This window comes from Toxorhynchites rutilus, chromosome 2, assembly GCF_029784135.1.
Source record: "Toxorhynchites rutilus septentrionalis strain SRP chromosome 2, ASM2978413v1, whole genome shotgun sequence".
NCBI lineage: Eukaryota > Metazoa > Arthropoda > Insecta > Diptera > Culicidae > Toxorhynchites > Toxorhynchites rutilus.
Genome location: NC_073745.1, coordinates 84,265,323 through 84,291,681, shown reverse-complemented (window position 1 = coordinate 84,291,681; position 26,359 = coordinate 84,265,323). Strand labels below are relative to the sequence as shown.

Genomic DNA, 26,359 nt, shown 5'->3' with positions numbered 1-26,359 from the left:
TTAGACTTAACACCAACGCTCGAGCAGCAAATCAATCGAGAATCTACATAGTTGTGAGTATGGAGCTTTTTCCCAATTGGAATACTTTTTCATTCAATTCTGTCGTTTTGTTTTCCTTTCCCACAAGCCCTATCAGACTGCATTTCGCACCGGTTCTCGGATCCACTTTTATTTCGTCTAGCGTGTGCATTGTTTTCTTAATTCGCATGTGAAAAATGTGTCCGTTTGGTCGATTGGCACTAGACGTGTGCGTGTTCGCAAGTGTGTTATGAGTCCACAAGGCGACAACCCAGACGTTGTCGTCACATTTTCGTTCGTGTCGTCCTTTTCTGCTCCCAATAATCGATTATAGTCCAGAGATACGATCAAAATGTATGACTCTGAATTTCAGCTAATGAGGGATAAAACAAATGTTACATTTGTCGCGATGATGATGATAAATCATCAATGATTTTACCAACGGGGCTCTGTTAATTAATTTCGAGTGCGAGAGGTTAATTGAACATAAAACATCCTTCCTTATAAAATAAGTAGATCACTTCAAACCGTGTCAATTATCCGCCTGAGATACAAACCACGCAATAGGTGCAATTGTGCCATTCATATTTATATTAATACGAGCGGACAGAGAGAAGAAAAAAGCAGAGCTCCTCAGAACAAACCGGTACAAAGTACCACACAGCCAGAACAGCACAAACAACAATAACTTACCTTGGATGGAATTTAGACCTCTTCGGTCGTCCGCAACCGGTCGCAGCTGGTCGACTGTTGCGAGGGGAAACCTTCAATCCTGTGTCTCGCTCTGCGTATACGCGCTACCGAGCGGCGCTGCTGGAATCTTCCACTGTTCCACTCTACGAACCAATCGAAGCAATGATGATGTTGTTCAATAAATCATCATCGGAAGGTGCGTACCACTTATGGTTTTTATTCCAAGCAAACTTCCGACACCCCACAGGGCGCTACCGATGCCCGGAAGTGATCCGCTAAAATATTGCGGAATATTTCACCTCCAGACTGGGCGTGTGTGTACGGATATTCTGTCTTCCTTTCGCAACTTCTCCGACACAACACTCAGCAAGCACTTATCCGGAACACCATCCTGGCGAGACACAACACCGGATCACGCACCTTTGCACAACATCATCCGGGAAGAAAACTGCAAACAGCGAATTACTTTTCACAAATCCTCGGGGAGACTTTAGGGTATCGTCAGAATCTTCTTTCGGCAAAGGAGCTAACGTTGGAAAAAAGGCTGACACACCGCGATTAATCGATAAACTATTTTCGCAACAACAATTTGACAGCCCCGACGACGATCTTGTCGCTATCTCTTTTTCGCGCAGTATTTACAGAAGTATTTGCACTGTATTTTATACCTGCACCACTTTCATCGCATCCTTTCCTGCTGCTGCCGCTGCTTCCTCTTCTGCATTTCCACGGCGGGGCTGCTGAATGTTTCTATTTCTTCTCTTCTCAAGTTTACATACTCAATGGGTGCCCCCGTGGGATCTGTGGTACGAAAAATCACTTTCAAATCCTTCCAACGCACACGGATGATATTGGTACGGAAAAACGCACGAATCCAGCGGTGCAATCACTGCTGCAACTATTGCCACTAGATTAGGCACGGAAAAACACAAACGCTGCGCGAAATTGCGAAATTTTCACGACTCTTACCAGCGAGCAAGAGTGCCTATAATTCCGAAATCCACGAAAAGTATAGGAGAAAATTTTGACGTTTTGATTATTTTCGTCGTCTGCTGCTGGTTCGGTCCCGACACGCAAACATACAACACGGGCGCAGTGGTGTCAGCATCAGCATCAGCAGCAGCAGCAGTAGCAGTAGCGGAGATATGAGTGTGTACCCACGAGTGCGATCGAGTGCACCGAACAAACACTGCCGCCAGTGGTGGCACACACAGTGGGTGAAAGGGTGTTAACTATGGATATCATTTGATCGTAAAAATATTTATGTTAAGTTGCGTCTTAAATTTTTGATGCTTACAGACAATGTTATGTCATATTCATAATTTTATAAAGTGGCTCGGGTTAAAGACTTCTTAGTGCACAGTCAAACATGTTGAGGTCGATTTGACGTAGAAGCTAAGAACCTTCAGATCTTTACGCAAATTAAGAAGATTTGTACAAACCTGGTTTGTCTGATAGTTCGGTCCAAAATAACTTTCCTGTGCTTGTACATGTATGGAATGGTGTTGTGGTGTCCGGTGAGCGAGACAACTTGGTATTTGGCAACGTTAAATTCGAATGTTATAGGATACCTAAACAGAGGGTGCATAAATACCAGCAAGTATCCACGTACGAGTGTTTCTAATCCCATGATGAATCGAATCATACATGCAGACAACGATTATTATTCGAACGGTTACTATAAAATAATAATTAAAACGAATAAATATTTTACGTCGATTAGTCTACCTAAAATTCAGAGTCAAAACATGTATAGCAAACAAGAACATATGTTATAATTACAGACCCATTTCAACACTATCTGTACTAAATAAAATAATGGAAAAATTGCTTGTGAAAAGATTTCTTGAATTTCTGAATAAAACCCATGTTTTCTACAAGCTTCAATATGGATTCAGGCGTAGGTGTAGCACTACAACTGCCATCACTGAGCTTGTGGATGAAATAATTGAAGGAATCGATCGCAAAATGATTGTTGGAGCACTGTTTCTAGATCTCAAGAAGACTTTTGATACAATTGATCATAAAATATTATTAAAAAAAACTAAATACTCATGGTATCCGAGGAAAAGCCAACGATCTTGTACGAAGCTATCTCTCCGATAGACAGCAATACGTATCCTTGGGTAAACGTTGGTGTACCCCAAGGCAGTAATATAGGACCTCTGTTATTTCTATTGTACATCAACGATATCGGGAACCTGCCACTTATAGGAACCGCTAGGCTTTTCGCTGATGACACAGCATTGTTTTATCCTTGCTCGGATGTCAAAAATGTAGTTTTAAACATTGAAAAAGACATGACTGTTTTGTGTAAATATTTCCAAGCAAATTTATCGTCACTCAATTTATCGAAAACCAAATACATGGTCTTCCATTCTCCAAGAAAAAAAATCCCATTTACTCTGACCCCGCAATTATGGATGTTTCAATTGAGAGAGTGATACACTTCAAATATCTTGAGGTTCCGTCTCGAAAAAAAAATCTCCTCCCTTTGCGGGATTTTAAAAAGGGTTTTCACTTTTGTACCACAGAGAGCTCTAATCAATTTTTATTTTGCATGCATTCACTCTCAACTGCAGTATGGGATAATAGTGTGAGGTCATGCATGCAAAACAAAACTTAAGGAGCTTCAATCATTGCAGAATAGATGCTTGAAAATAATATATAGACTACCAACTCTACATCCTACTTTGGAATTATACTCTGACAACCCTAATTGTATACTGCCACTTATCGGACTACGTGAATTTCAGACCTGTAAACTTGTACATAGTGTTATTAATGACAATAAATCTAACCACAACCTAGAAATCCCTACATCAAACCACCGACACAGCACACGACAAGCCCAGAATTTAGTACGAAGTCGAGCAACGACTAGTATAGGACAGCATCGCATTCTATTCTATGGACGTCTCGTTTAAATGTGCTACCGTCTGAAGTCCGACTGATCACACGCTCTGATCTCTTCAAAAAGAAATTAAAGAAACATCTAAAATCGGCAATAAACGCTTTCATAATTCGAACCACGAACAAGCATAACAATTCCTGTAATAACTCTTCATGTTCACAAATTCTTTCTCTAAGTACGAGTGCCAGTTCTATTCATTGTTAATGTTTTCCTACTTATTGATATTATGTTGTGTTGTAATTTTATTTGGATCCTTTAAAAGAAATTTGTTTTTCACTGGGATCCAAACATCATCCTTTTTATGTTTTCCCGTTCACCCTTCAGCGTCCGTTTCCTTGTGTCTGTTTTTTTTCAATTGAATAAATGGTGCCCAACTCCAGGAAGCTCATAACAGAGTTTCTTCGAGATGGGGGTGAGCGGAGGGAATTAAATAAAAAAAATTTTTTGAGTGATTTGAATGAGCCCACGAAACTGGTCGCTCAGTTATCAGTAGCGTAATTCAGTACAGCATTACATCTCTGCTTTTTAAAATGGCACTAACATTCCTAGAGGAAATTTGCCTTTTTAACGTAGTATTACCTGCGTTTGTACGTTTATTATCTTTTTATTCAATGCTTAGTTGATGAGAGATGCCATGTTTCCTAATGAGATAAGGTCTCTGAAGATTATTTGTTGCATATTTTGCAACAAATTATATTTTTATGTTATGCTTTATCATGAAAACTAGTGTTACCATGAGTTACCATTTCAAATATTATTAGTAACCCTTCAGAATTGACCAATCAGCAGCTGATCTGAAAACTGGTCCGGAATCGATTCGTCTGTTGTCTAATCTCATCTCAGGCATGTACCAGTGCCTGTCAAATTAATTTTCTTAAATCAACATCTTGAAACGCGCCAATTATTGATTTCGGTGACATTCTGATCGTTCTGCGTCGGGCAAACTCTTTCCTATTAGTGCATGTTTAAATAACCAACCGACAAACTATTAGGCTGTTAATTATGGATATCTTAATTCCTTAATTCCTATATCGATATGATGAACCGTTCTAAACTTTCATCTTTCATCTTTTTTTGTATCATCGATTCAACATTCATGAAATAAGAAGTATCATTCAATTCTTCAGAGCCAGCAAAACGGCAAAGATTTGCAGGCGTTTAAAAAGTTAACAGCTGCCGAAATAATACTAGCGGAAAGTACCTTTAATGTTTCTGAATTCATACAGCATCTCAGAATGCAATGCTTGAAAAATTATGGTGGCCGCTAGCATAGTTCCTATATTTGTTTTTCAAATTATTATAAAAGTTTACTCAATTGTTCGCATTTACATAATCACATCACTTACCGCAGTGAATCCTGATTTTTCTTAACCATTCCCACTAACAACAATCCCTCCCATGATAAACGCTAGGGAACCACGCTATAGAGGCGACCCTTCTGGCCTTCGGGCGGCGAATATCATACTAACATTCCTTCCCATCCCCTGGTGACTGTAAGGACGTGGCCGGCGTCGTTATTGACAATTTAAAGCTCGAATCACCGAAAATTGCACAACGAGAATGATTTGCTAGTCCCAAGCGTCATTCTGTGTTCTTTGTGCAATTTGGTTGGTTCAGGTCAATCACGGAGAGCAACTACGAATTGTACAGTCTACCCAAGCTCAAAGAAGCTCAAGCTCAAATTATTATAAAAGTTTACTAACAAACAACACGATTCTGTGGAGTAAAGCGAAAAATGGAACAAGCCACACGTTAATCTTCATGAAGTGCCGAGAATTCATCAATGCTCTCCTATACAAGTTGTCGAACAAATCAAATCGTTGTGTTCGTCTTCATTGAACAAGAAACGAAAATTCTTCCACACAATCGACGTTTATTAAACTACGAACGTAGTACTTCGGAACTCAACTATCGAATAGTAAACTGTTGGAACAGAGGTGCAACGAGCCGGAATTGTAGGATCCCTCGTTCCAATATTAAATACACACTTTGAATATACACATACACCTTGTATTGATTGGAAAATCAGAATGACAGTAGTGACGGTAGTGGAGAGCGGTGTACACAGAGATCGTGTGGAGAAGCAGAAAGAGGCAGCAGTGACCGGAAAAGCAAGAAAAAAGACTGCGCTCTACAGGCGTATTTTACACCTGGCGACGACGGAAAAGTGAGTAATATAAATTTATTGAAAAAGAAATAAAAAAATGTCCCCTTTAAAAGTTGTTTAAACGTAGAAAGATTTTTTCCAATTTTTTTCTTTCCTTTATTTCTAGATTTGTAATGTTCTTCTGTTAGAATCATTTCTTTATTTAAATTCAAATTCTCTCTTGTAAAACCATTTCCAATTCGGGATAAAGGTATGCAAGCATAATTGTATCATTTTTCATAGAATAATACAATGTAGTAATAATCCATAAATAATCGGAATCGGAAACGAATAAGATTTTTTCAAGAAGATTGAATTCTAGATTTGTATCATTTAATGTGAAGCAACGAGCAAATCAAAACAAAGATAATTGTGTCGTTTTTGTTTAACCCGTTAACAGGCCGTGAGAACTAAGCATGTAATCAACGCAAACTACAATACAGCGACATGTTTACATGCTAAAAACACAAAACAACAGAAAAACTAATGAAAAAAACTGGAAAAATTGGTGGCAACATAGTTGCCACTGCCCGGCTAGCATAAAATGTTGGTGGCAATATAGTTGTGACTGCCCGGCTAACGTAAAATGTTGGTGGCAATAGAGCTCTCATATGCCCGTAAAAGGGCTAACGTAAAATGTTGGTGGCGATATATATGCCACCTGCCCGGATAGCGTAGAATGCTGGTGGCAATATAGTTGCCACTTACCCAGCTAGCATAAAATATTGGTGGCAATATATATGCCACCTGCCCGTCTAGCGGTCAACACTTGATGGTAAAAATGATTTTCTTATATTTGAATTTTTGATGTTATTACAACAAACACAACTAATAAAACTCATGATTAGACTCGGCATGTATTGAAAACTTCAAAAAAATGAATGTTCTTCAATGACTTTTCGGAAATTTGCTTTTTCTGCTCTAAATTGGGAATTAACACGAAAATGGCTCCAAAATAAAAAGTTCGCGCTCAAAAAATCAGGCTAGGTATCAGAACTAGTTACCACATAAGGCTAGAAGTGATAGTTCATTGTTAAACAAGAGAAAATCGTTGGAGGCAATATAACAGTTCAGCTGAAAACTTTATAAGGTAACACAGTAAAACTAATTTTTTATTTTGCAAAATTCAATATTATTATTCAACATAATTGTCTTCGAGGGCGATACAGCGATTATAGCGACCATTTGTATAGTACTTTTTCGGGTTTTCCTCAAAATAGGCTTGAGTTTCGGTAATCTCTTCATCATCGGTCCTCAATTTCTTGCTTTTCCAGCAAGCATTCTCTTCATTTCTGCGAACAGAAAATAGTGGCTGGGGCCAGATTTGTAGAGTACGGTGGATGCGGAAGCAATTCGAAGCCCAACTCATGCAATTACACACGAAATTCCGATTTTTCCATTCGGAAACACAATAACAAAAGTTGCTTCACTCTCAATGCTGTAACTCACGAACCAATCGACCGATTGCTGTCAAATTTTGACACGTATCCATTGAAAGATGGTGCTTTGTGATAGTTAAGTAGATTTTTACAAGATGCGCCAAACCGTTAGCTGCCACTACCCTTAAAAGGGTTAACGCTTTTTTTTTAACAAATTTAATAATAATTCATTTATAAATAGGAAATATAGGGAACAAATGATTACGAAGAAAAAGATCAAAATACAATAAGATTGGGGTGTTAGAAAACAAGGAAGTTTCTTTAAAAAATATTATCAATAACCTGAGGGATATACATATCGTAATTATAATTGAAAACAGGGTTTAATTCAGCCATTCATTCATTACTTTAATCAACTAATGAACGTCATTAATTTAAGGTTAATGATTTTTTCAAATTATTTGTGAACATATGTGAACGAATTTGTTTAATTTTTTCATAAATGGATCTTAGTTTTAGTTTACCTATTTATGACCGCAATCGTTCAACATAACTCCACAATGCCACAATGCGTATCAATGGGCCGGGTTTCGCGATGTGTTTGTGTCAACAAAGTAAGATAGAAGATGCTCATCATTACCACTATCACACCACCACACGGTCGACAGCCAACGTCATATGGAATGAAACGTCAAAATCCACTGCTCAAACACAACACTGCTCCATCAACTCTTCGACATGCTGCAGTTGTCTCTTTCACACGAAACGCAATCCCGGTCGTGGGTCTTTCGCACTTCCAAATATTTTTTTTTGCAAAACAGGATTTAATTCTCATGAGACGAGCCGAAAAAATTATCACATAATTTTGTTGGGAGGAGAGATAGTTGCATTATCCATTCGAAGCTTCTACAACGCAATAACTCACACTAGTACCGAACAGTACTGGTCAGACTGCCATATTTCCCGTCGGTGTTACCGATCGTTACCGTTTCGTTTTGCACAAAATTCGCAAATCTAATAAACTGACCGAACGCAGCGCGACGTAGGAAAAGAATGTTGTTCGATTTGGTTTTCACATCAGAGATAAAATGAGAAGACAACACACATATACAACGCACCTCGCGCGACGGATGACGACTCGCTGCTCGCTATCACACGTTCCAATTGCTTGCTAATCAGTGATGATAGCTCACACACCGATAGATGAAGGCGGCGACGGCCGAAAAGGAAGCATTGTGGATGTTTTCTTGCTTTTCCTCGCGAGGATCGTCTCTGTTTGGCGAGATTCCTTGTGGATTGTCACAAAACGTAAACATTGGGCAATGTTGCCGTGGAAATTGAGAAAGTTCGTACTAGTAGGAACAGTTGGAAAATGAAACTTTGAAGTCAAACGACGACGCACAAGGCGAGAATGAGAGTCAATTTGAAAATATATAAAATCATTCCGAATTTAGGCAACACAACTGTTGAATTATTCATATGGAAAAATGAACCATATTATATATGATTATTGGAGAAAACATGGCGTATTTCTCAAGCCATATTCTATTCAATAAAAATTATGGGAGAATCATTGGTTTCAGATGAACGGTAAAAACTGTAATGGAGCTAATAAAGAAATACCGAAGATGACACTCAATTGAGGGAGACAAGCTTTTGGAGCATATTTTCCGTCAGGACTATTTCAACTTTTATGATATCGTGGCTGATTATTGATAGATCGATTTTAGGTGAGGTGCATTATCCGTTGCGGCAAAGATATTCTTCTACAAAAACGATCGTAACATTTTAAACATTTCACAGATGTCTTGTCTGTGGATGCTTGTACACTGTCATGTGTCATTACATGCTCCATTGAAAAAAGCACAAAATGATTTGCCGTTACTTTTTAACTTAGAGATGTTTGCAATTATTGTTAGTCATCGCGTATCATATTTTCCATAAATCTAGTGATTTCTGCAAACTTTTTGTCATTTTGAAACGTTCCAGGAAGTACATTTCTTCGAACAAATTGATCAATCACATAAAACTATACGTTCGATATAGTGAAATTTCAGATTTAACATCAAAGCTATCTAGTATTTATTAAAAGCGGATGTTTATGTAGAGATAATTTTACCAGTGAAAGCTGTTGTGATTGTAAGAGTACAGCGTATTTAAAGCATAACATAAAAAAAACACGCAATTAAAACCATCGTATGATGAATATTTCTTGGATTAAGCGAAGCTAGTCACAGTAGAACGTGAAGACACAACTCAGCAAACATTAAATTGCATAAATTGGCATATTTTAAGTCACATATAAATGTCGATCAACGAACGCATTGTGTACATCTAAAATCGTATAAAATGCAAAAACCTCAGTTTAACTTATCACTATAGATAAAGCCTCAATTCGATGTAGCAACCAACTGTTTTATGACATACACCTGGGTCATGTGGAGTAAATTAAATTTATTTTTCAAGTGCGTTTTGCACTAAAATAAATTCATTGCACCTTAAATATTCCTCATACTGTCTTTTTTCCGCATGCTGTCAGATGTTTCTCCTATAAAATGAGTGAGGAAGAAGCTTTCGTGAATCAGGTTTTGTTTATGTACCTTTTTGACCGAACCAGAATTGAAATAATGTTGTAATTTGTGTAATTCGCATTTTTAGTTGTTTTAATGAAAGAAAAAAGTTCAAATAATATAGTTCTATCGTTCAGAATAATAAATACTTAATATTTGGCGAGAAGTTTAATTGAATTTTAATTTATATGTTTAATTTATGTATGTTTATATATGTTTAGAAGTCAATAATACTGAAATGTCAGTATCTCGAATGATTTGAAACGCTTAATGCTAGCGTTTTATGAAAAAATGTAGTTCGTTTATTTTCAACTTTAATAACAATACTTTCTCTATGTAGCGATTTATTGTAAGAAAAGTGATACTTTTTCCCGTCCTGAATATTTGATCCCTTTTGACATTTCTATTAGATTTTTTTTTACAACCTATTTGATTCAAACCGCATGACCCAGATATACACTATCGTTAAATCGATCCATACGAAATTATATATGCATATCAGGCTGATGCAGTTTGTGATTCGTATGAACATATAAATTGATTCAAAGTAGTACACTGAATTCTCGCGTAACTTTTGAAAAGGTCCAATGTAACATTTTCGCCAACTCGAGAAAAACGTAGTTGAAGACCCGAACATTATTTCGCGAATTGTCTTAAAAGCTATCAATCTTTATCACTGTTTTCACCACTAGCTGTCAAGAATAACTTCGTAAAACCAATCGTAACTATTGTTCCGTGATTTGAGATTAAGGTTGAAGCCTCGGAGCGAAAAATGTTACATTGGACGTTTTGACTGCCCGCGTTTGCACATTGGACATATTACGTTGCACTATAAAAATTTGAAACTAACTAATAAACAACAATCCAAATATCAGCACTTCGTTCTAAAGACTGATTATTATTGTTATCACTACAACAATATGTATTCAGACCGCTTGAAGACCTTTCGAATTTGAAGTAAAGGTCGCTTTGTTGTTTGTGAGACGTTAACCACTCGACCACGGGTGCACCCACAGATACAAGAACCTAAAGCTCAAGCGAGAAACTCTCGTTCATGGTTGAATGCAATGAATTCTTGCCTGACTTTTGAAAAAGGTAAGTAACAAATGTAAACAAATCGAGTTGCGCGCTATTAATTGGGGGGCTTAGAATGAAAGGGGTGTAAGAGATTTGATCGATTTCTCTACATCGACTCTCTCTTTTGGTCATAACTTCGCTGCAAATACATTCCCAGCTGTATTTGACAATGTGGAAGATAGGTCAGAACCTCATCTATCGGATTCTATAGCAAACTTAATTTGGAACGTTTTTGCAGTCGAGTTATTAACTAAATAAAAAGCTGATGAAGAGAAATCGATCAAGTCACTTACACCCCTTTAGAATGCAAGTCCCTCAATTTTAAATTATTGAATGCATTACAAAAACAATCGTTCACGTGTCTATCTTCTTCATCTTTTTACAGATTCGAATTTTAAGCATTTCTAATGGATTCTTTTTGACAACCAATTTGATTCTATCCGCATGACCAATCATCCAAGCTAATTCGCATGCAATTATGATGTATGTACCCAGCACACATTGAATCGTATAATTCTGCACGTGCTAAGTCTTACAAGAAATCAGAATAAATCATAATCGCATATAATATCAATCAAAGTATGTATCGTGTATATTTGAAATCGCATAAAATGCAAAAACTCGATTTTGTATACCATTATCAAATTAAGTCGCAATTCGGTATAACAAACATCAATTTTATGATGTACATTGTCGTAAAATATATTTAATCCGCATCATATGCATATATTACGCTGATGCAGTTTGTGTGTCGTATAAGCGTATAATTTAAATCGATTCAGTACTGTAGAAAATCGTGTTGCATGCTGAAGAAAATCATGAAACAGTAAATAATATTAGATCCTAATAAAGAACATATTACATCATATTGAAATGTCAATGAAATTCTGATGCACTCGAAAGTTTCAACCGCTGTTGAATTAAATTTCAGATAGCCGCGCGAGATAGCTGGTGGATGATAATCCAAACGACCGGAGTTCGAACCCACATCGGAGCAGTTTTCACCAAACATTAATCTGTGCCATTTTAAACATTCATATTCCACGCCCAACACAAGTCAATCAAACAAGTATTATTTCTACAAACATAAATACTCATATAAAAAAATGGTGATTCGTGAGGCAATAATAAACATTTCACGAAAATATTTTGCGCCATTTGTTTTTTTTCTATGTCTGTAATAAATCGTATATGACTATGGCAAAAGTCGCTATTATAGCCGGTCAAAGTTGCATATTCATCCAAACAAATTCGGTAAGCATTTGCCATGTATGTATATGGCCTCCACTTTTGCATGCATATGCCAGTTAGGTGCATTATATGCCAACCAAATTTTAGGGCATATGATGTAATATATACGCTTGTTATGCGATTTAATGTTTGCTGGGTATTCATATTAGATCGCAATTCAATTTCAACATAATCGCTATTATAGTCGGTCAAAGTTGCATATAAGCATTTGCCATGTATGTATATGGCCTCCACTTTTGCATGCATATGCCAGTCAGGTGCATTATATGCCAACCAAAATTTAGGGCATATGATGTTATATATACGCTTGTTATGCGACTTAATGTTTGCTGGCCCAGCAAACATTAAATCGTATAATTTTGCACGTTCCAAGTATGTATATGGCCTCCACTTTTGCATGCATATGCCAGTCAGGTGCATTATATGCCAACCAAAATTTAGGGCATATGATGTTATATATACGCTTGTTATGCGACTTAATGTTTGATGGGGGGTATATTAACTCCACTTTTGCTTATATGTATATGACAGTTAGACGCATCATATTCCGCCCAAAATACGGGGTATATGATGATATATATATACGTTAGTTATACGATTTAATGTTTGCTGGTTTCTGGTGCATTACGTTTGCTCCGTTATTTTTCGTGTTGAAATCATTCTTTGCAATTCCGTTATTATGCCATGATCTGAAGAAATTTTCACACTTATAGGAATTTAGGGTCAATAAAAACATTTTTTTAGGGGGCATTTACACCAATGAGGCTTTTTTCCACGTTAGCATTTTTCTGGTAGGCTTTTGAGACATTATGCTTTTTCTCTGAGGCTATTTCCATAACTCTCATTTCCTTCGTGATTTTTTCCGGGAATCGCAAATCCATGCAAGCTGCGAATATTTCGTACTCGCTTGCGTTTGTGTAGACCGGAATTTGGTTCCATAACATGGACTTCTAATCTGAAAAGCCTGGGAAAATCAGCATAGAAGCGAATGACATTTTAGATTTATAGACTTTATTGTATGAAAAAGTTGAATTCGTTGATACACAAAAAATAATTGAAATACAAAAGCGATTACGGACACAACGCTTTGGCTGGGTTATTCAAGACGGCATTGGAAGATATGCCTTCATATCTTCAGCCCACTGAACATTTACACCGTTTCGCTCGGCAACATGTTGATAGCCATTTGCTGTGATAACGTCGATTGATTCAACAGTATGGATTCAACGTACAGGTCTTTATCGAATCTGGGTGCCTGAAGTTCATTAAATCAAGCAAATTCGCGATTCGAGAAGTACGTACCTTTTGGAGTGGCAATACCTTCAATTGACTTTAATACAATGATCGTTTGACAATTCTTCCGTTCACATATTTTGGAAGTCCACTATAAATGAATGGAATAACCAAGGTATCATCTCTGCGTAAAACGATAACGGACGGACGGTAAATTTACTTGTATAACGAAGAACGTAATCTATCACTATGCATGAAATAACCTTACATGGAATTTGTTCAAACTCTTCATTTACAAATATGTTAGATTCAATTGAATTCAGAGATTGTTTTATTCAATCACTAGTTTAATTATTACAAACAAATGAGCTAAGCCAACGGCCGTCTCACGTCAACCTTGCGGTTATATCAAAGATGTAATCCACTTTTTTTTTTATTACATTGCCATCCAGAATTGGTCCATTTTTTAATGCGTGCGCTAATAATATTCAATAGAAATCCACTTTGAAATCGAGACAAAAACAACATTTTTCATATGTTTGGATCACAGTTAATATTTTTGTTCAATCATACGATACATATAGCCTATTTCATAGTTTATACTGCACTAAACCTGCTAATCATCATCATCCTCCTTACTTCGCAGATTTGACTTAATCATAATCCCTTGGAATACTTCTAGGATTTTGCTGATACAGTATTCGACATCTCCTGGATTCTTACAGCGAGGATTAGAATACAAGTATGATTCTAAGAAAGATCGATCGTCCAAACTGGGATCTGCAATGATCCCAAAAAAGGCATTCTGAAATACAACACATAGCAAAAAATCAAACACAATGAATAAAATTTCACGCAAAAAAAACAACCCTCAAAGCAGCATGCATATCGTAGAACCGTGGATCTTCGCACAGGATCTGGACCGTTTTCATGAAGTCAGTCCACTGGCCCCGTTCGGCGCACTGACACGCCACACGCATCACGTTCTGGGTATCGGACATAAAGTTGTTCACCCATCGGGACGTGCTCACTTGGTACGCAATATTTCCGAAGCACATGGGGTACCTTGGTTCGGTGGTCGCCTCCGGTTCCGGTTTGCTTTCTAGGAAGTCTAGCGCCTTCTTCAGCTTCGATTGTGGTATTTTATGCGTTGGGAATGTTTTGCGGCGTAGTTTGAGCAACCGTTGTGTGGCTAGTTTGGCCTTTTGAGATTTCGACGGCTTTTTCCTCGAAATCGAAGAATTATTTTTAGTTTTGTTCGAGATGTTGAAATCCATGGCCGAAGTTCGACGCGCACTACAAAAACATTTACCTGATAGTGTGTTTATTTACAAATTTTGACGTTTCTGTGAGGAACATAAGAAAATTGAATCAAAATGGGGTAAATTCACATTCTATGTACGAAGGTCATCGCTTATAGACAGCTGATCTTGTTTTGATACGGTGATAAGAGCCAGGTAAAAGCGCTTCTAATATTTATTCTGATAAATTTATCATAATACTTGTTTGGTTTCAGTTCGAATGCGTTCATCATTGTTGCGTAGTGGCGGTTGTCTGCTAGTCAAATCATTCAGCAGCCAATCGACGAAGCTGGTATACTGCAGAACTATGGCTAGCTTGGGTTTCAGTAATAAGCCAAAGATTGCAATTGCCCAGATGCGATCCACCAATGATAAGCTACATAATATGAGTCAAGTGAAATCAGCCGTGGAGAAAGCCAAGAGTCAGGAAGCGACGGTAATTGATTTGCGATTCAACCCTTCTATAAGTCCATAATTAATCACAATCGTTTTCAGTTTGTATTCTTCCCGGAATGCTGCGATTATGTGGGTAGCAATCGCGAAGAAACCCTCCGCCTTTCGGAACCATTAACTGGCCAAACAGTGGCCGAGTACAAGCGGCTTGCCCGGGAACACGGCCTGTGGTTGTCACTCGGTGGAGTTCATGAATCAATTGTGGATGAGGCGACGGCGGTTGGAGGGGGTGTTAAGAATATTTACAACACGCACGTTGTGATCGATGACAAAGGAGAAATCGTGGGCACCTATCGAAAGCTGCATATGTTCAACGTCATTACGCCGGAGTTTAAATTCCGGGAATCCGAAACGGTCCGGTCCGGTAACGAATTGGTCCCACCAATTGAAACGCCAATCGGCAGAGTTGGTTTACAAATAGTAGGTATTTCCACATAATACAAATTGTAATGAAAAAACATCAAATTCTGGTTTTGGGACAATTTTTTGTTATTCACTTGAACTTGTACCACTAGTACCTTCCGCCGAGATGGTCGAGAGTCCATCATCGATTTGACTTTCTTGGTCCGTCGTTAATGACGAAAATGAGGTGGAGGGTATGCGAAGGATACAGCCACAGTGACCATCAAGCCATCCGTTATACCATTGGCCAACGAAACTCCGTGACAGTACGGATAAATAGGACATACCCGCGCAGGTGGAAGACAAGAACCTTTCACAAGGACATTTTCATCGAAATACTTGGAGAGCGGCGTCTTGAACATGAAAGCTGGTGAACTGAAGAAACGCTAGCAAAAAAGATGTTATATAACAATGTCAAGAAAAAGAGAACCCAGGTATAAGCGATCTCCAGCCTATTGGTGGAGTGAGGCACTGGGCGTGCTTCGAGCCAACTGCCTTAGCGCTAGAAAACGCTTCCAACGGTCAAGCATAGACTCCAGAGAAGAGCGGAGTGTGGAATTTAGAGAGGCTAGATACACTCTTAAACGGGCGATTAAGCGAAGCAAATCTAATTGCTTCAGGGAGTTATGCCGGGACGTCAATCCATGGGTAGGTAGGCCCGAAGCTCAGGGGCCCAACAACACCCTCCGAAATGTGTCCCGAAAAACTAAAAACTATCGTGGAGGGATTATTCCCGCAGCACGACCCAGCGACCTGGTCACCCACGCCATATAGAGAGGATGAGATTGATAACACCGAACGCAGAGAGGAGTCGAACGATGAGCTAGTTGCAGCTATAGAACGCATCAAAACGAAGAAAGCGCCTGGCTCAGCAGGAATCCCCAATGTAGCTTTAAAAGTGGCAGTCCTAGCACTCCCTGATATGTTCAGGACAGCAATGCAGAAGTGTCTAGATGAATGCTACTTTCCGGATCGATGGAAGGTACCAAAACTAGTAATAATGCTCAAACCAGAAAAGACGCCGGGTGATCCAGCGTCTATGCCTGCTGGACACTCTCGGGAAACTTTTGGAGAGAATCATCCTCAATAGGCTGAGGGAGTTTGAGGACTGTCCGATAGTCAGTTCGGATTTCGGAAAGGGAGATCCACGGTAGATGCCATTGGCATTACTGTCGAAAGAGCCAACGAAGCAGCGAAACAGAAACGACACTGACACTGCGCTGTTATGCGTGTTTTGGAATCGTCATGGCGTGATCCGCTGGGAGTTATTAGATGCACGCGAGACAGCTGATCGGCACTGATATTATGATCAGCTTAACATAGTGGCCAAGCTGTTAGGCAGATCGGGTCCAGTTTGAACGGTCGGTTGTTTGCGTATATCGGCTCCAGTGAGTCGTTGTCCGATTCCAGTACGTGGTGTAGAACGCATAAAGAGAAAACATCTTAGGTCAGATGCCACAGATACTAATCGATCGGGATTTCGATCGGACTATGGACCTTGAAAGCAATGTATCAGATATTCGTTGAAGCAAAAGGATATTTGTTCATTGAGTTATGTTTTCAAAATAGTTTGTAGCTTTGATTTAGCTGATTTTAATTGATGATTTTTGATTTAGTACTTTTTCAACACGTACTACTACTGTCTAGTACCAATTCCAGTAGATATTCCATCAAGCTCGTGTAAGAGGAACTGGAATGTGAAGAGGTTGGGTTAGCGTTATATGAGCCATACCGTTTGTGTTGGATGTATTGAAGTTTAAAGAAGGTGATGTCAAGCTTTACACCTTCATGTGGGAAATACTAGAGTTTGAAGAGGGTTACGAGCGGATGGAGCTAGCTATGCAAACACTTGGCCTGTAGGTGAACGAATTTCACAGAGAATGTGCCGATGTATGCACCGATAACGCACATATTGCCACCACAACTTGCTTGAATTGTCAGAAAATTGAGCAGGTTCCAGAATCTGTAATTTAATACAACAAAAGAAAAATAACACCTGAAACTGAATTCTCGGTTTTCAGAAACATGTGACATATGCCATGCACATCAGCAGAAAATGGAACATAAAACGCATATTTCATTACACAGTCCCGTATTTTAATTTCTACAGAGTGATCGTTGAATTATTGTATAGTAGTAAGCCTTGATTATAATAAAACTACTTTTGTCATTCGTTACCCAAACCTCATCTTAACAAGATGTATTTTATCAGGTTATGGGCCCAGGCAAGCTGATATAGAAACGGCACTGTTTGGAGAGAAAATTTTTTCACTGTGAAGATTTTGAAGAAGTTTTTAAAAGCAAGATGTCTATTCCGGTTGTTGGCGATGGAAGAAATGCTGGAGCCCAAGCTGGCGGATCGACACCACCCGGTGGTGTGGTTTCGGTGCACGCGAGGGAAGTGCTTCGTGGATCTGAAAATTACAATTGCTGGGCGTTCTCAACCAAGATGGTGCTCATCAAGAAGCGGACCTGGTGTGCCGTGAAGGACCGTAATGAAGGAGATCCGGAAGTAAGCGATGAGGTGTCGGAACAAGCTCTGGCGACCATTTGCCAGAACATCGACCGGAGCATCTACGGATTAGTTCAAAATGCGAAGACAGCGAAGGAAGCATGGGACGCGTTACGGAACACATTCGAGGATAGCGGTTCTACCCGTAAGATTGGACTTCTGCGAAGGTTGACGGGAATTCGCTTGGTAGAAGCCGAGCGGGACGATGATGTCATTTGCCAATCTCCCCAGGAATATGTGAACGAGATCATGGTGACCTGTAACCAGCTGTCGGAGGTCGGGTTCAAGGTGGACGATACCTGGATGTGTAGTTTGGTACTCAAGGGTTTACCGAAGAAATATGATCCAATGATCTTGGGCCTGGAATCGTCTGGAGTGGCGCTGCCGGGGACCTGGTGAAATCAAAGATCATGCAAGAAGTTAAGGTACTAACGGATTCGAAGCCGGTTGAAAGTGAGGGTGTGTTCTTCAGCAAGCAGAACTTATCAAAGAAGCAGGTGGATAAGTCTGGCAAGCAAGTCGACAAGTCTACCGTGAAGTGTTTCCGTTGCAAGAAAATCGGACACTTTGCATCGGAATGCCAGAAAGAGAAGCGTCCTGTCCAGAAAGGTAATGCGGCTTTCTATGCTGCTAATGCTGTGCAGTCGAATGAGAGGAATGACACTGATTGGTTTTTTGATTCTGGCGCAACCGTTCATTTGTGTCGGAACAAGGAGATTCTGGAAAACCCACAGGATGTGTCTACTAGGATCAATGTGGCCAATAACGCTGCGGTGGAAGTCGTGGCGAAAGGATCGGTAAAGCTGGAAGTGAATTGCGGTGAAAGGACATGTGACCTCACAATGAGCGACGTGCTGTGCGTTCCGGATCTGGCGATTAATCTACTTTCGGTGAGCAAGGTATGCAAGAATGGATTTCGAGTGTTGTTCACCAAGGAAGAGTGCCAAGTAGTCGATCCGGACAATGCGATAGTTGCGATTGGTCGTGAAGTTGATGGCCTGTACAAGCTATCCGAAGTGAAGAAGCCCGTGGGGAATCTGGTCAAAGACGGTAGATACGAGCTATGGCACCGGCGAATGGGACACCTCTCAGCCAGTGGAATGAAGCGATTGAAAAGTATGGTGACTGGTTTGGAGTTCGAGGTGAAGGATCCGGCGAAGTGCGTACCATGTATTGAAGCTAAACATTGTCGTCAACCATTTGAAGCAAAGGGACATCGAGAGGATCGCATACTGGAACTGGTCCACTCGGATTTGTGTGGTCCCATGGAATCAGAGTCGATGGGAGACAGTCGTTATTTTCTGACCTTCATTGACGTTGCAAGTCGGAAAACTGTCGTGTATTCTCTGAAGTCCAAGGAGGAAGTACTGGAATCGTTGCAGGATTACAAAGCTTTGGTGGAGAATCAGACGGGACAGAGGATCAAGCGGATTCGGACGGATAATGGAAGAGAGTACGTGAACCGGAATTTCCGGAATTTCTTACGGAAGGAAGGAATTTAACACGAGACATCAGCTCCCTATAATCCGGAGCAAAACGAATTGGCCGAAAGGATGAATCGGACGTTGGTGGAAAGAGCGAAGAGTATGCTATTCGATGTAAATTTGGACAACAGCTTTTGGGTGGAAGCAGTTGCAGCAGCGTCGTATGTGGTCAATCGTTCGCCGACAAAAGGACTGTCAGTGACCCCCGAGGAAAAGTTTTCCGGAAAACGACCGGATGTATCAAACATGCGAATATTTGGAGCGGAGGTAATGGTACACGTCCCTAAGGAAAAACGTAAGAAGTGGGAGAGGAAGTCCGAAGCGTGTATTTTTGTTGGATACAGTGAAGGTTCCAAGGCGTACAGGGTGTACAGCAAGAAAACGAAGAAGGTATTGGTGAGCCGAGATGTTATCTTCGTGGAGGAAATGGAAGTTAAGCGCACCGAAGCAATTGGCGAATCATCGGATATCGCAGAAGGAAGCGAGCTGATAATTCAAAATGAGCTGATTGAAGTTGACGGTCAAACTGAGCTAACTGAAGGTAACGACGAGCTTACTGACGAATACCCTGACGAACCTGCTGAGGACGAGAATTCTCTGGACGATTCGGTCTACAGTGACGCAGATTCGATAGTTGAGGAGGAGTTACAACCCATCGTGCTCCCTCCACAAACAGAGGACCCACAATTGTTGGTAAGGCGCAGTGCGAGGGAGCACACTGTCCCAGGCAAGTATCGTGATTATATTATGAGCTGTAATACTTTTCCTGAAAACCCGTCCCAACCCGAACAGAAACGTGACATGGATACGAATGCCGAGCCTGGTACATTTCGCGAGGCGATTACTGGACACGAAAGCGACCGATGGAAGGAAGCGATGCAGATGGAATACGAGGCCCTGATGGACAACCGAACATGGGATTTGGCTGAGTTACCAGAAGGAAGGAAACCTCTACGCTGCAAGTGGATCTACAAAGTAAAGACAAATGCGGATGGATCTGTGGAGTGGTACAAAGCCCGCTTGGTTATTAAGGGCTACTCCCAGATAGAAGGCGTCGACTACAACGAAACCTTTTCACCAGTAGTTCGGTACGCCACCATTCGGTATCTGATGTCGATTGCTGCAAGAATGAACCTCAAGATATATCAGCTGGATGCGATTACAGCATTTCTGCAGGGAGATCTAGCCGAAGAGAAAATTTATATGGTTCAGCCTGAAGGGTTTGTGGATCCAGCTTCACCGAAGAAAGTTTGCCGGCTGAAGAAAGCATTATATGGCCTCAAACAAGCTAGTAGGGTGTGGAACCAGAAGCTGAACGCTGAACTGAAACGCATCGGTTTGAAGAGATCCGCTTACGACACGTGTGTGTACTTCAAGATTGAAGGTAACACGGTTTTGATTGTTGCTGTGTACGTGGACGATTTGCTGGTGTTCTCCAACAACCATCAATGGGTGGAAAAACTGAAGAAAGAACTGATAACGAAATTCAGGATGAAGGACCTTGGTTTGGCCAGCAAGATTTTAGGAATGCGGGTAACCAGAGAGCAAGCAAGTGTAATGATAGACCAGGAGAGTTACATCAACAGTCTGCTGCAGCGATTTAATATCGCTGATTGCAACGTGGTTAATACACCAGCTGATCCGAATCAAAAGCTCACCAAGGAAATGTGTCCAAACACCGAAGAGGAACAAAAGCTGATGGAGAATGTGCCTTTTCGAGAGCTTGTGGGAAGTTTGCAGTATCTGGCGCAGTCGACCAGGCCTGACATTAGTTATGCGGTCAATGCAGTTAGCCAGTTTTGCCAGAACCCAGGAAATGTGCATTGAACAGCAACGAAAAGGATACTTCGATATCTAAAAGGGACTAAGTCGATGAAACTAACCTACTCGGAGAGGTCTGATGAAGGATTCGTCGGCTACAGCGACGCTGATTGGGCGAACAATCCCGATAACCGTCGTTCAATTACTGGCTATGTCTTCAAGCAATCTGGTGGTGCGATTTCGTGGACTTGCCGAAAGCAAGCCATAGTGGCTCTGTCTACAATGGAGGCGGAATATATGGCTGTTTCGGCGGCAACCCAAGAAGCACTATGGTGGCGTGGACTACGGAAGGAGCTGTACGGAAAATCAGAATCTGTGCAGATCCGCTGCGACAACCTTAGTGCTGTGCACCTAGCAGAAAAGGAAGTCGGATATTCTGCTCGCAGCAAGCATATTGACATTCGCCATCACTTTATACGCGAAAAGTTGGAGCAGAACATCATCAAGCTAGAACATGTGAGAACAGAAGGACAGGTCGCCGATGCACTTACTAAAGCTGTTCCAATTGTGAAACTAGAAGAAGCCAGGAAGACCCTTGGAATTCAATAATTCAAGATTAAGGGGGATTGTTAGAATAGTAATCGTTGAATTATTGTATAGTAGTAAGCCTTGATTATAATAAAACTACTTTTGTCATTCGTTACCCAAACCTCATCTGAACAAGACGTATTTTATCAGTGAGTAAAAAGATTGAACAAATGCCATGTAAAGTCAATTCATGCATTGTGATAGATTGTTCTTCGTTACAAGTAGATTTAATGACAGACCTTTTACGTTTGGTATGATGCCTAGGACAAAATATATGTATGGAAGAATTATCAAACGTTTGATAAACCAGCCTAAGACTGAAAATCTCTCTAATAAAGACAAAAAAAAATATATCAAACGATTATTTTATTCACATTTCCCTTTGAAGTTTACATCTCTCAAGTGTACGTTCTTCTCGAACCGCGAATTTGCTTGAAACTGGAAAGTTCATTCGCTTCTAGTGTCTGCACTATTTTCCCAGGTTCCTAAGTTCAGAAGATTGTGTTAGGACAGACATATTCTAGTCTGCATAAAGGCAAGCGAGGACAAAAGTACTCGAAGTTTGCATTTATTTGCAGAGCCGATTCCCCCCAGAAACCTTGGTTTTGCAATCTGTGTTAGGGAACACATTTCCATCGGAACAAAAATATCCCCGACTTGTATGAATTCGCAATGCCGATTTCCCCACGCTCCATGGATTTGAAGTGTGTGTTAGGGAAACACATTTCAGTCGGAATAAAAATACCCCCGACTTACATGTATCTGCAATGCCAATTTCCCTAAGCTCCATGGATTTGAAGTCTGTGTTAGGGAAACCTATTTTAGTCGGAACAAAAATACCCCCAACTTGTATTAATTCGCAATGTCGATTTCCCCACGCTATATGGATTTGAAGTCTGTGTTAGGGAAACACATTTTAGTCGGAACAAAAAATACCCCCGACTAGCATAAATTTGAAATGCCGATTTCCTCCAGGTAGTGATTCCCGATAATCGTTCGATTAATCGATTATTCGAATACTTCCTACAGAAATCGACTATTAATCGAACGAATACTGCACAACCAATAATCGAAGCGAACGAATAATTTACGTCGATTAATCGATCCAAACCCAGAGCAAAAAAACCGCACGGCCGCTGCAGTTTTATCCTGAAAATCAATCATTATCTTTGACGCTCTCCTAAACTCCTAAAAGAAGCTCAATGCCGTCGATGCGAGATGAGCTTCGTTTACGAGTTTAGGGGAGCGTAAAAGATAATTGATTTTCAGGCAGAATGAACATTTTTTTGATTCCAGATGGCTTTCTAACAAATGAGAAATATTAGTCTAACTAATTATTTCTCTCAGTGTGACGATTAATCGATTAATCGATTATTTGGATCGATTAATCGTATCGAATAACAAACTGCTGAAAAGTATTCGATTAGTGGATGAGCGATTAATTTCAAAAAACGGGGATCACTACCTCCAGGCACCTTGGTTTAAAAATCTCTGTATGGGAACACATCTCGGTGGGAACAAAAGCTCCTCCTACTTTCATGTGCAAACACATCGATTTCTCAATCGCAGCAGTGCCATTGAAGAAGAAGAAGAAGCTTGGTTTCGAAGTCTGTGTTAGGGAACATTTTTCGGTGATAACAAAAGTCCCACTGTTTTCATGTATTTGCAATTCCGATTTCCCCAAGGCTGCTAAGTTTTGATGGCTGTGTTGGGGGAAACCGTGAATCGGGCCAATGAAAACGAGACAATTAGGGCGTTTAGATAATGCCTAATATTTTAAAGTTATTCAATTGTTTATCTAATGAGAAATAACTTTTCGTTAGTTGCGATAGATGCGTGGAAATATTCCCTATCAATTGATGCAAACATCTTTCCGATCCAGTAAGAAATGTTCGAGTTATAAGCATTCGAGATCTTTCATTTTTTCCTGCTTGTTCTGTGTTTAGGTTTTCATTTTACCCCCCATATATTCCGGTTAGACGTAGTCCCACGTCAAAAAAAATACCGTCTTCTCTCAATTCCAGTGCTACGACGTGCGCTTCTCGGAGGCCAGCACTTTGCTCCGGAAGCAGGGAGCGGAGATTCTAACCTATCCCTCCGCGTTTGCGGCGTCCACGGGGAAGGCGCACTGGGAGGTACTGCTGCGGGCACGTGCCATCGAGAACCAGTGCTTCGTGGTGGCGGCGGCACAAATCGGATTCCACAACAAGAAGCGTGAAAGCTACGGGCACGCCATGGTTGTCAACCCGTGGGGTATCATTCTGGGCGAAAGCGGACCAGACGATGTGGACGTTGTTGTGACCGAGTTGGACTTCGGAAGGTTGGAGAGTGTAAGGAACAATATGCCGTGTTTTGAGCACCGAAGAGACGACACGTACAATTTGTCGTACCGAGGGGGAACAGCAAGAGCACAGATCAACGAGAAACAGTATAGTTTCGGAACGTGCGACATTCTCAAAGAGATGGTATTCTACTCGTCGGAACATTGCTACGCATTCGTGAACATTCGCTGCGTTGTTCCCGGACGTATCCTTTCAAGCAAAACATTTTTCATCGCACTTAAATTGTCACCATTGTCAAAATTTTCCTTAACAAGATTGCTTTTTCACAGATGTTCTAGTATCCACGAAGCGCTCCGCAGCTCGCCTCCCGGATTTAACTCCGGCCGAAATAAACGATTTGTTCCAGACCGTTTGCAAGGTCCAGAAGGTGGCGGAAAAGCTGTACGACGCAACATCCTCTACTGTGACTGTCCAGGATGGACCCGAAGCGGGACAGACCGTCTTCCAGGTGCATTGCCATGTGATGCCCCGACATGTGGGTGATTTTCCGGAGAATGATCAAATCTATGGTGAACTGAACCGGCATGATAAAGATCCGGAAAGACCGAGACGGTCTCCCGAAGAGATGGCAGCCGAAGCCGAGAAGTTCCGGGAGGCATTCCTGAGGATGGGGTTGTGATTAACATATTCGATAACATAAGTTAAAAGTAATAGATATAAATCTGGGTATCACTTTCACATTTTATTTATTTACAATGATGTTACATCCCACGAAGAAATTGGATGTTATTGTCCCACCAATGAACCCGGTCTATAACTGTAGTCCTCCAACACCCAGCCGCACCGATTCTTGCCGAGTTCTGTTCCACCTGGTCCAATCTTCTTACTCGTTGGGCTCCTTTTCTTCTTGTTCCCACCGCATTCGTCCGCTGCGAGGCCTTCCGTACCAGCTGCTATGTGGTTCTTTAGCTGATTAATGGTCTCCTCAACTTCACCCATCATCGGGAGTAGTACGTCGTCGTTCTTCACTGCACCGGTGTAGTCCTTATCAGGCCGTCTTGGTCTCCTGTCTGTGCGCTGTTCAGGTGTTCATCGTAATGCTGGCTCCACCTTTCGATTACCTCGCGTTTGTTTGTCAAGATTCCTTCTTCCTTGTTCCTGCAAATCTCGGCCCGCGGCAAAAAACCTTTGTGTGAGGAGCTTCATTTCTTGACGAACTTCCAATACCTTCAGTATTTTTTTCAAATCTTTATCTCGAAGCTATCGAGAATGGCGCGCAAAAAATTCCAAAGTACGTTTTTACCATAGATCTTATGGTGAACCTCATAGCCTCAAAAAATATTCAAAATTTCTTATTTAGTACCCTATACCAAGACGAGTCTATGGTACTAGGTGAGGCCGTGGTTTTAGCAAGTTGGCCCACCTTAGGATATACTTCTACGCGCCTTGCCCTATACAATGTTTGAGGCAAGCGGTATAATAAGGTGGAACGTTATGTCAGAACTGCTGTTCAGCCATTACTTGAGTTCGATTTGACAGCGGCCAAACGAACGGCTAGGTTTTTCCGAGAAAGAGGATAACGAATGGCATGCAATGAGAAGCGCATACCGCTATGTGTTTGCTGTGCATAAACGTTGGTTTTGTTTACGCTGTTGGCATCATTGTTGTGTTTCGGTGACTGCTGCAAGTTATGATGATGATGTTGGTTTAAAGAGGCTTTAAACTTTTCAGTTCATTCGCCTCTAACGAAGCTGCAAGTTATTGTCTGCATTGCTGTTTTATGGGACTTGAGGGTTGTTGCCGTTGCTGCTGGGACTGGCAATTCAGCGATTGTGGGAGCTTTACTAGTGGGTATATAAAAGAGCCACTACCGGCGGGCTTGTGCCGTACTGCTCTAAGTTCCATTCGTTTTGGTGGCATTAGTCGTTGACGACCCATTACGATTGAGTGATAGCGATACGCTGTGGATATCCATGCATATCGTTTCCCGGCGACTGTTGCTTTAGCTGGAGACTCACCTGATCGTGCGGGTTGTGAGACACAACAGCTAGTTCGATTGAAACCGGTCCAGCGTAGGTATATGCAAGGCGCGTAGAAGTATATCCTAAGGTGGGCCAACTTGCTAAAACCACTCTTCAGCCATCTTGGAAGTCTACTGTGTTTTGTTTGTAAACAGAACACAATACGCTAGTGTCGAAGCTCGTTCCTGATCAGTCTGTCTCTTTCACGCTTCAAGCAAATAATTCCTCTTCTGCTTTCTTCCGTACTGTTTTCATATACCGCTCCCCTAACCAA

General features: G+C 40.7%; 3 protein-coding genes across 12 annotated transcripts in view; 1 reads left to right on the top strand and 2 right to left on the bottom strand.

Moving 5' to 3' along the window:
* The window catches only part of LOC129771622 (protein lava lamp-like), a 146,820-nt gene extending 138,409 nt beyond the window's left edge, over window positions 1-8,411 (bottom strand). For 2 of the 9 annotated variants that reach the window (XM_055775453.1, XM_055775454.1), the window contains exon 1: window positions 712-1,373. The gene's annotated coding sequence lies outside the window, so the exon portion shown is untranslated. The other 7 variants (XM_055775450.1, XM_055775457.1, XM_055775456.1 and 4 more) reach the window with 7 other exon arrangements.
* Window positions 8,412-13,594: 5,183 nt separating this feature from the next.
* Window positions 13,595-14,599, bottom strand: LOC129769741 (uncharacterized). Its single transcript, XM_055772190.1, has 2 exons — window positions 14,151-14,599; window positions 13,595-14,086 (listed from the first exon to the last, which is right to left on the bottom strand). The coding sequence occupies exons 1-2, from the start codon at window positions 14,556-14,558 to the stop codon at window positions 13,898-13,900; spliced, it is 597 nt and encodes a 198-aa protein (XP_055628165.1). The 5' UTR covers window positions 14,559-14,599; the 3' UTR covers window positions 13,595-13,897.
* Window positions 14,600-14,680: 81 nt separating this feature from the next.
* LOC129769384 (nitrilase and fragile histidine triad fusion protein NitFhit) lies at window positions 14,681-24,804 on the top strand. Of its 2 annotated transcripts, XM_055771625.1 has the most exons (5): window positions 14,681-14,738; window positions 14,798-15,018; window positions 15,078-15,455; window positions 23,807-24,308; window positions 24,394-24,804. In XM_055771625.1, exons 2-5 carry the CDS (start codon window positions 14,803-14,805, stop codon window positions 24,741-24,743), a joined length of 1,446 nt encoding a protein of 481 aa, XP_055627600.1. In that variant the 5' UTR covers window positions 14,681-14,738; window positions 14,798-14,802; the 3' UTR covers window positions 24,744-24,804. The 2 variants fall into 2 exon arrangements, with proteins under 2 accessions (XP_055627600.1, XP_055627599.1); XM_055771624.1 differs by lacking the exons at window positions 14,681-14,738; window positions 14,798-15,018; window positions 23,807-24,308; window positions 24,394-24,804 and adding exons at window positions 15,551-18,341; window positions 18,383-19,451 and having other exon boundaries at window positions 15,315-15,455.
* Window positions 24,805-26,359: the final 1,555 nt, after the last annotated feature.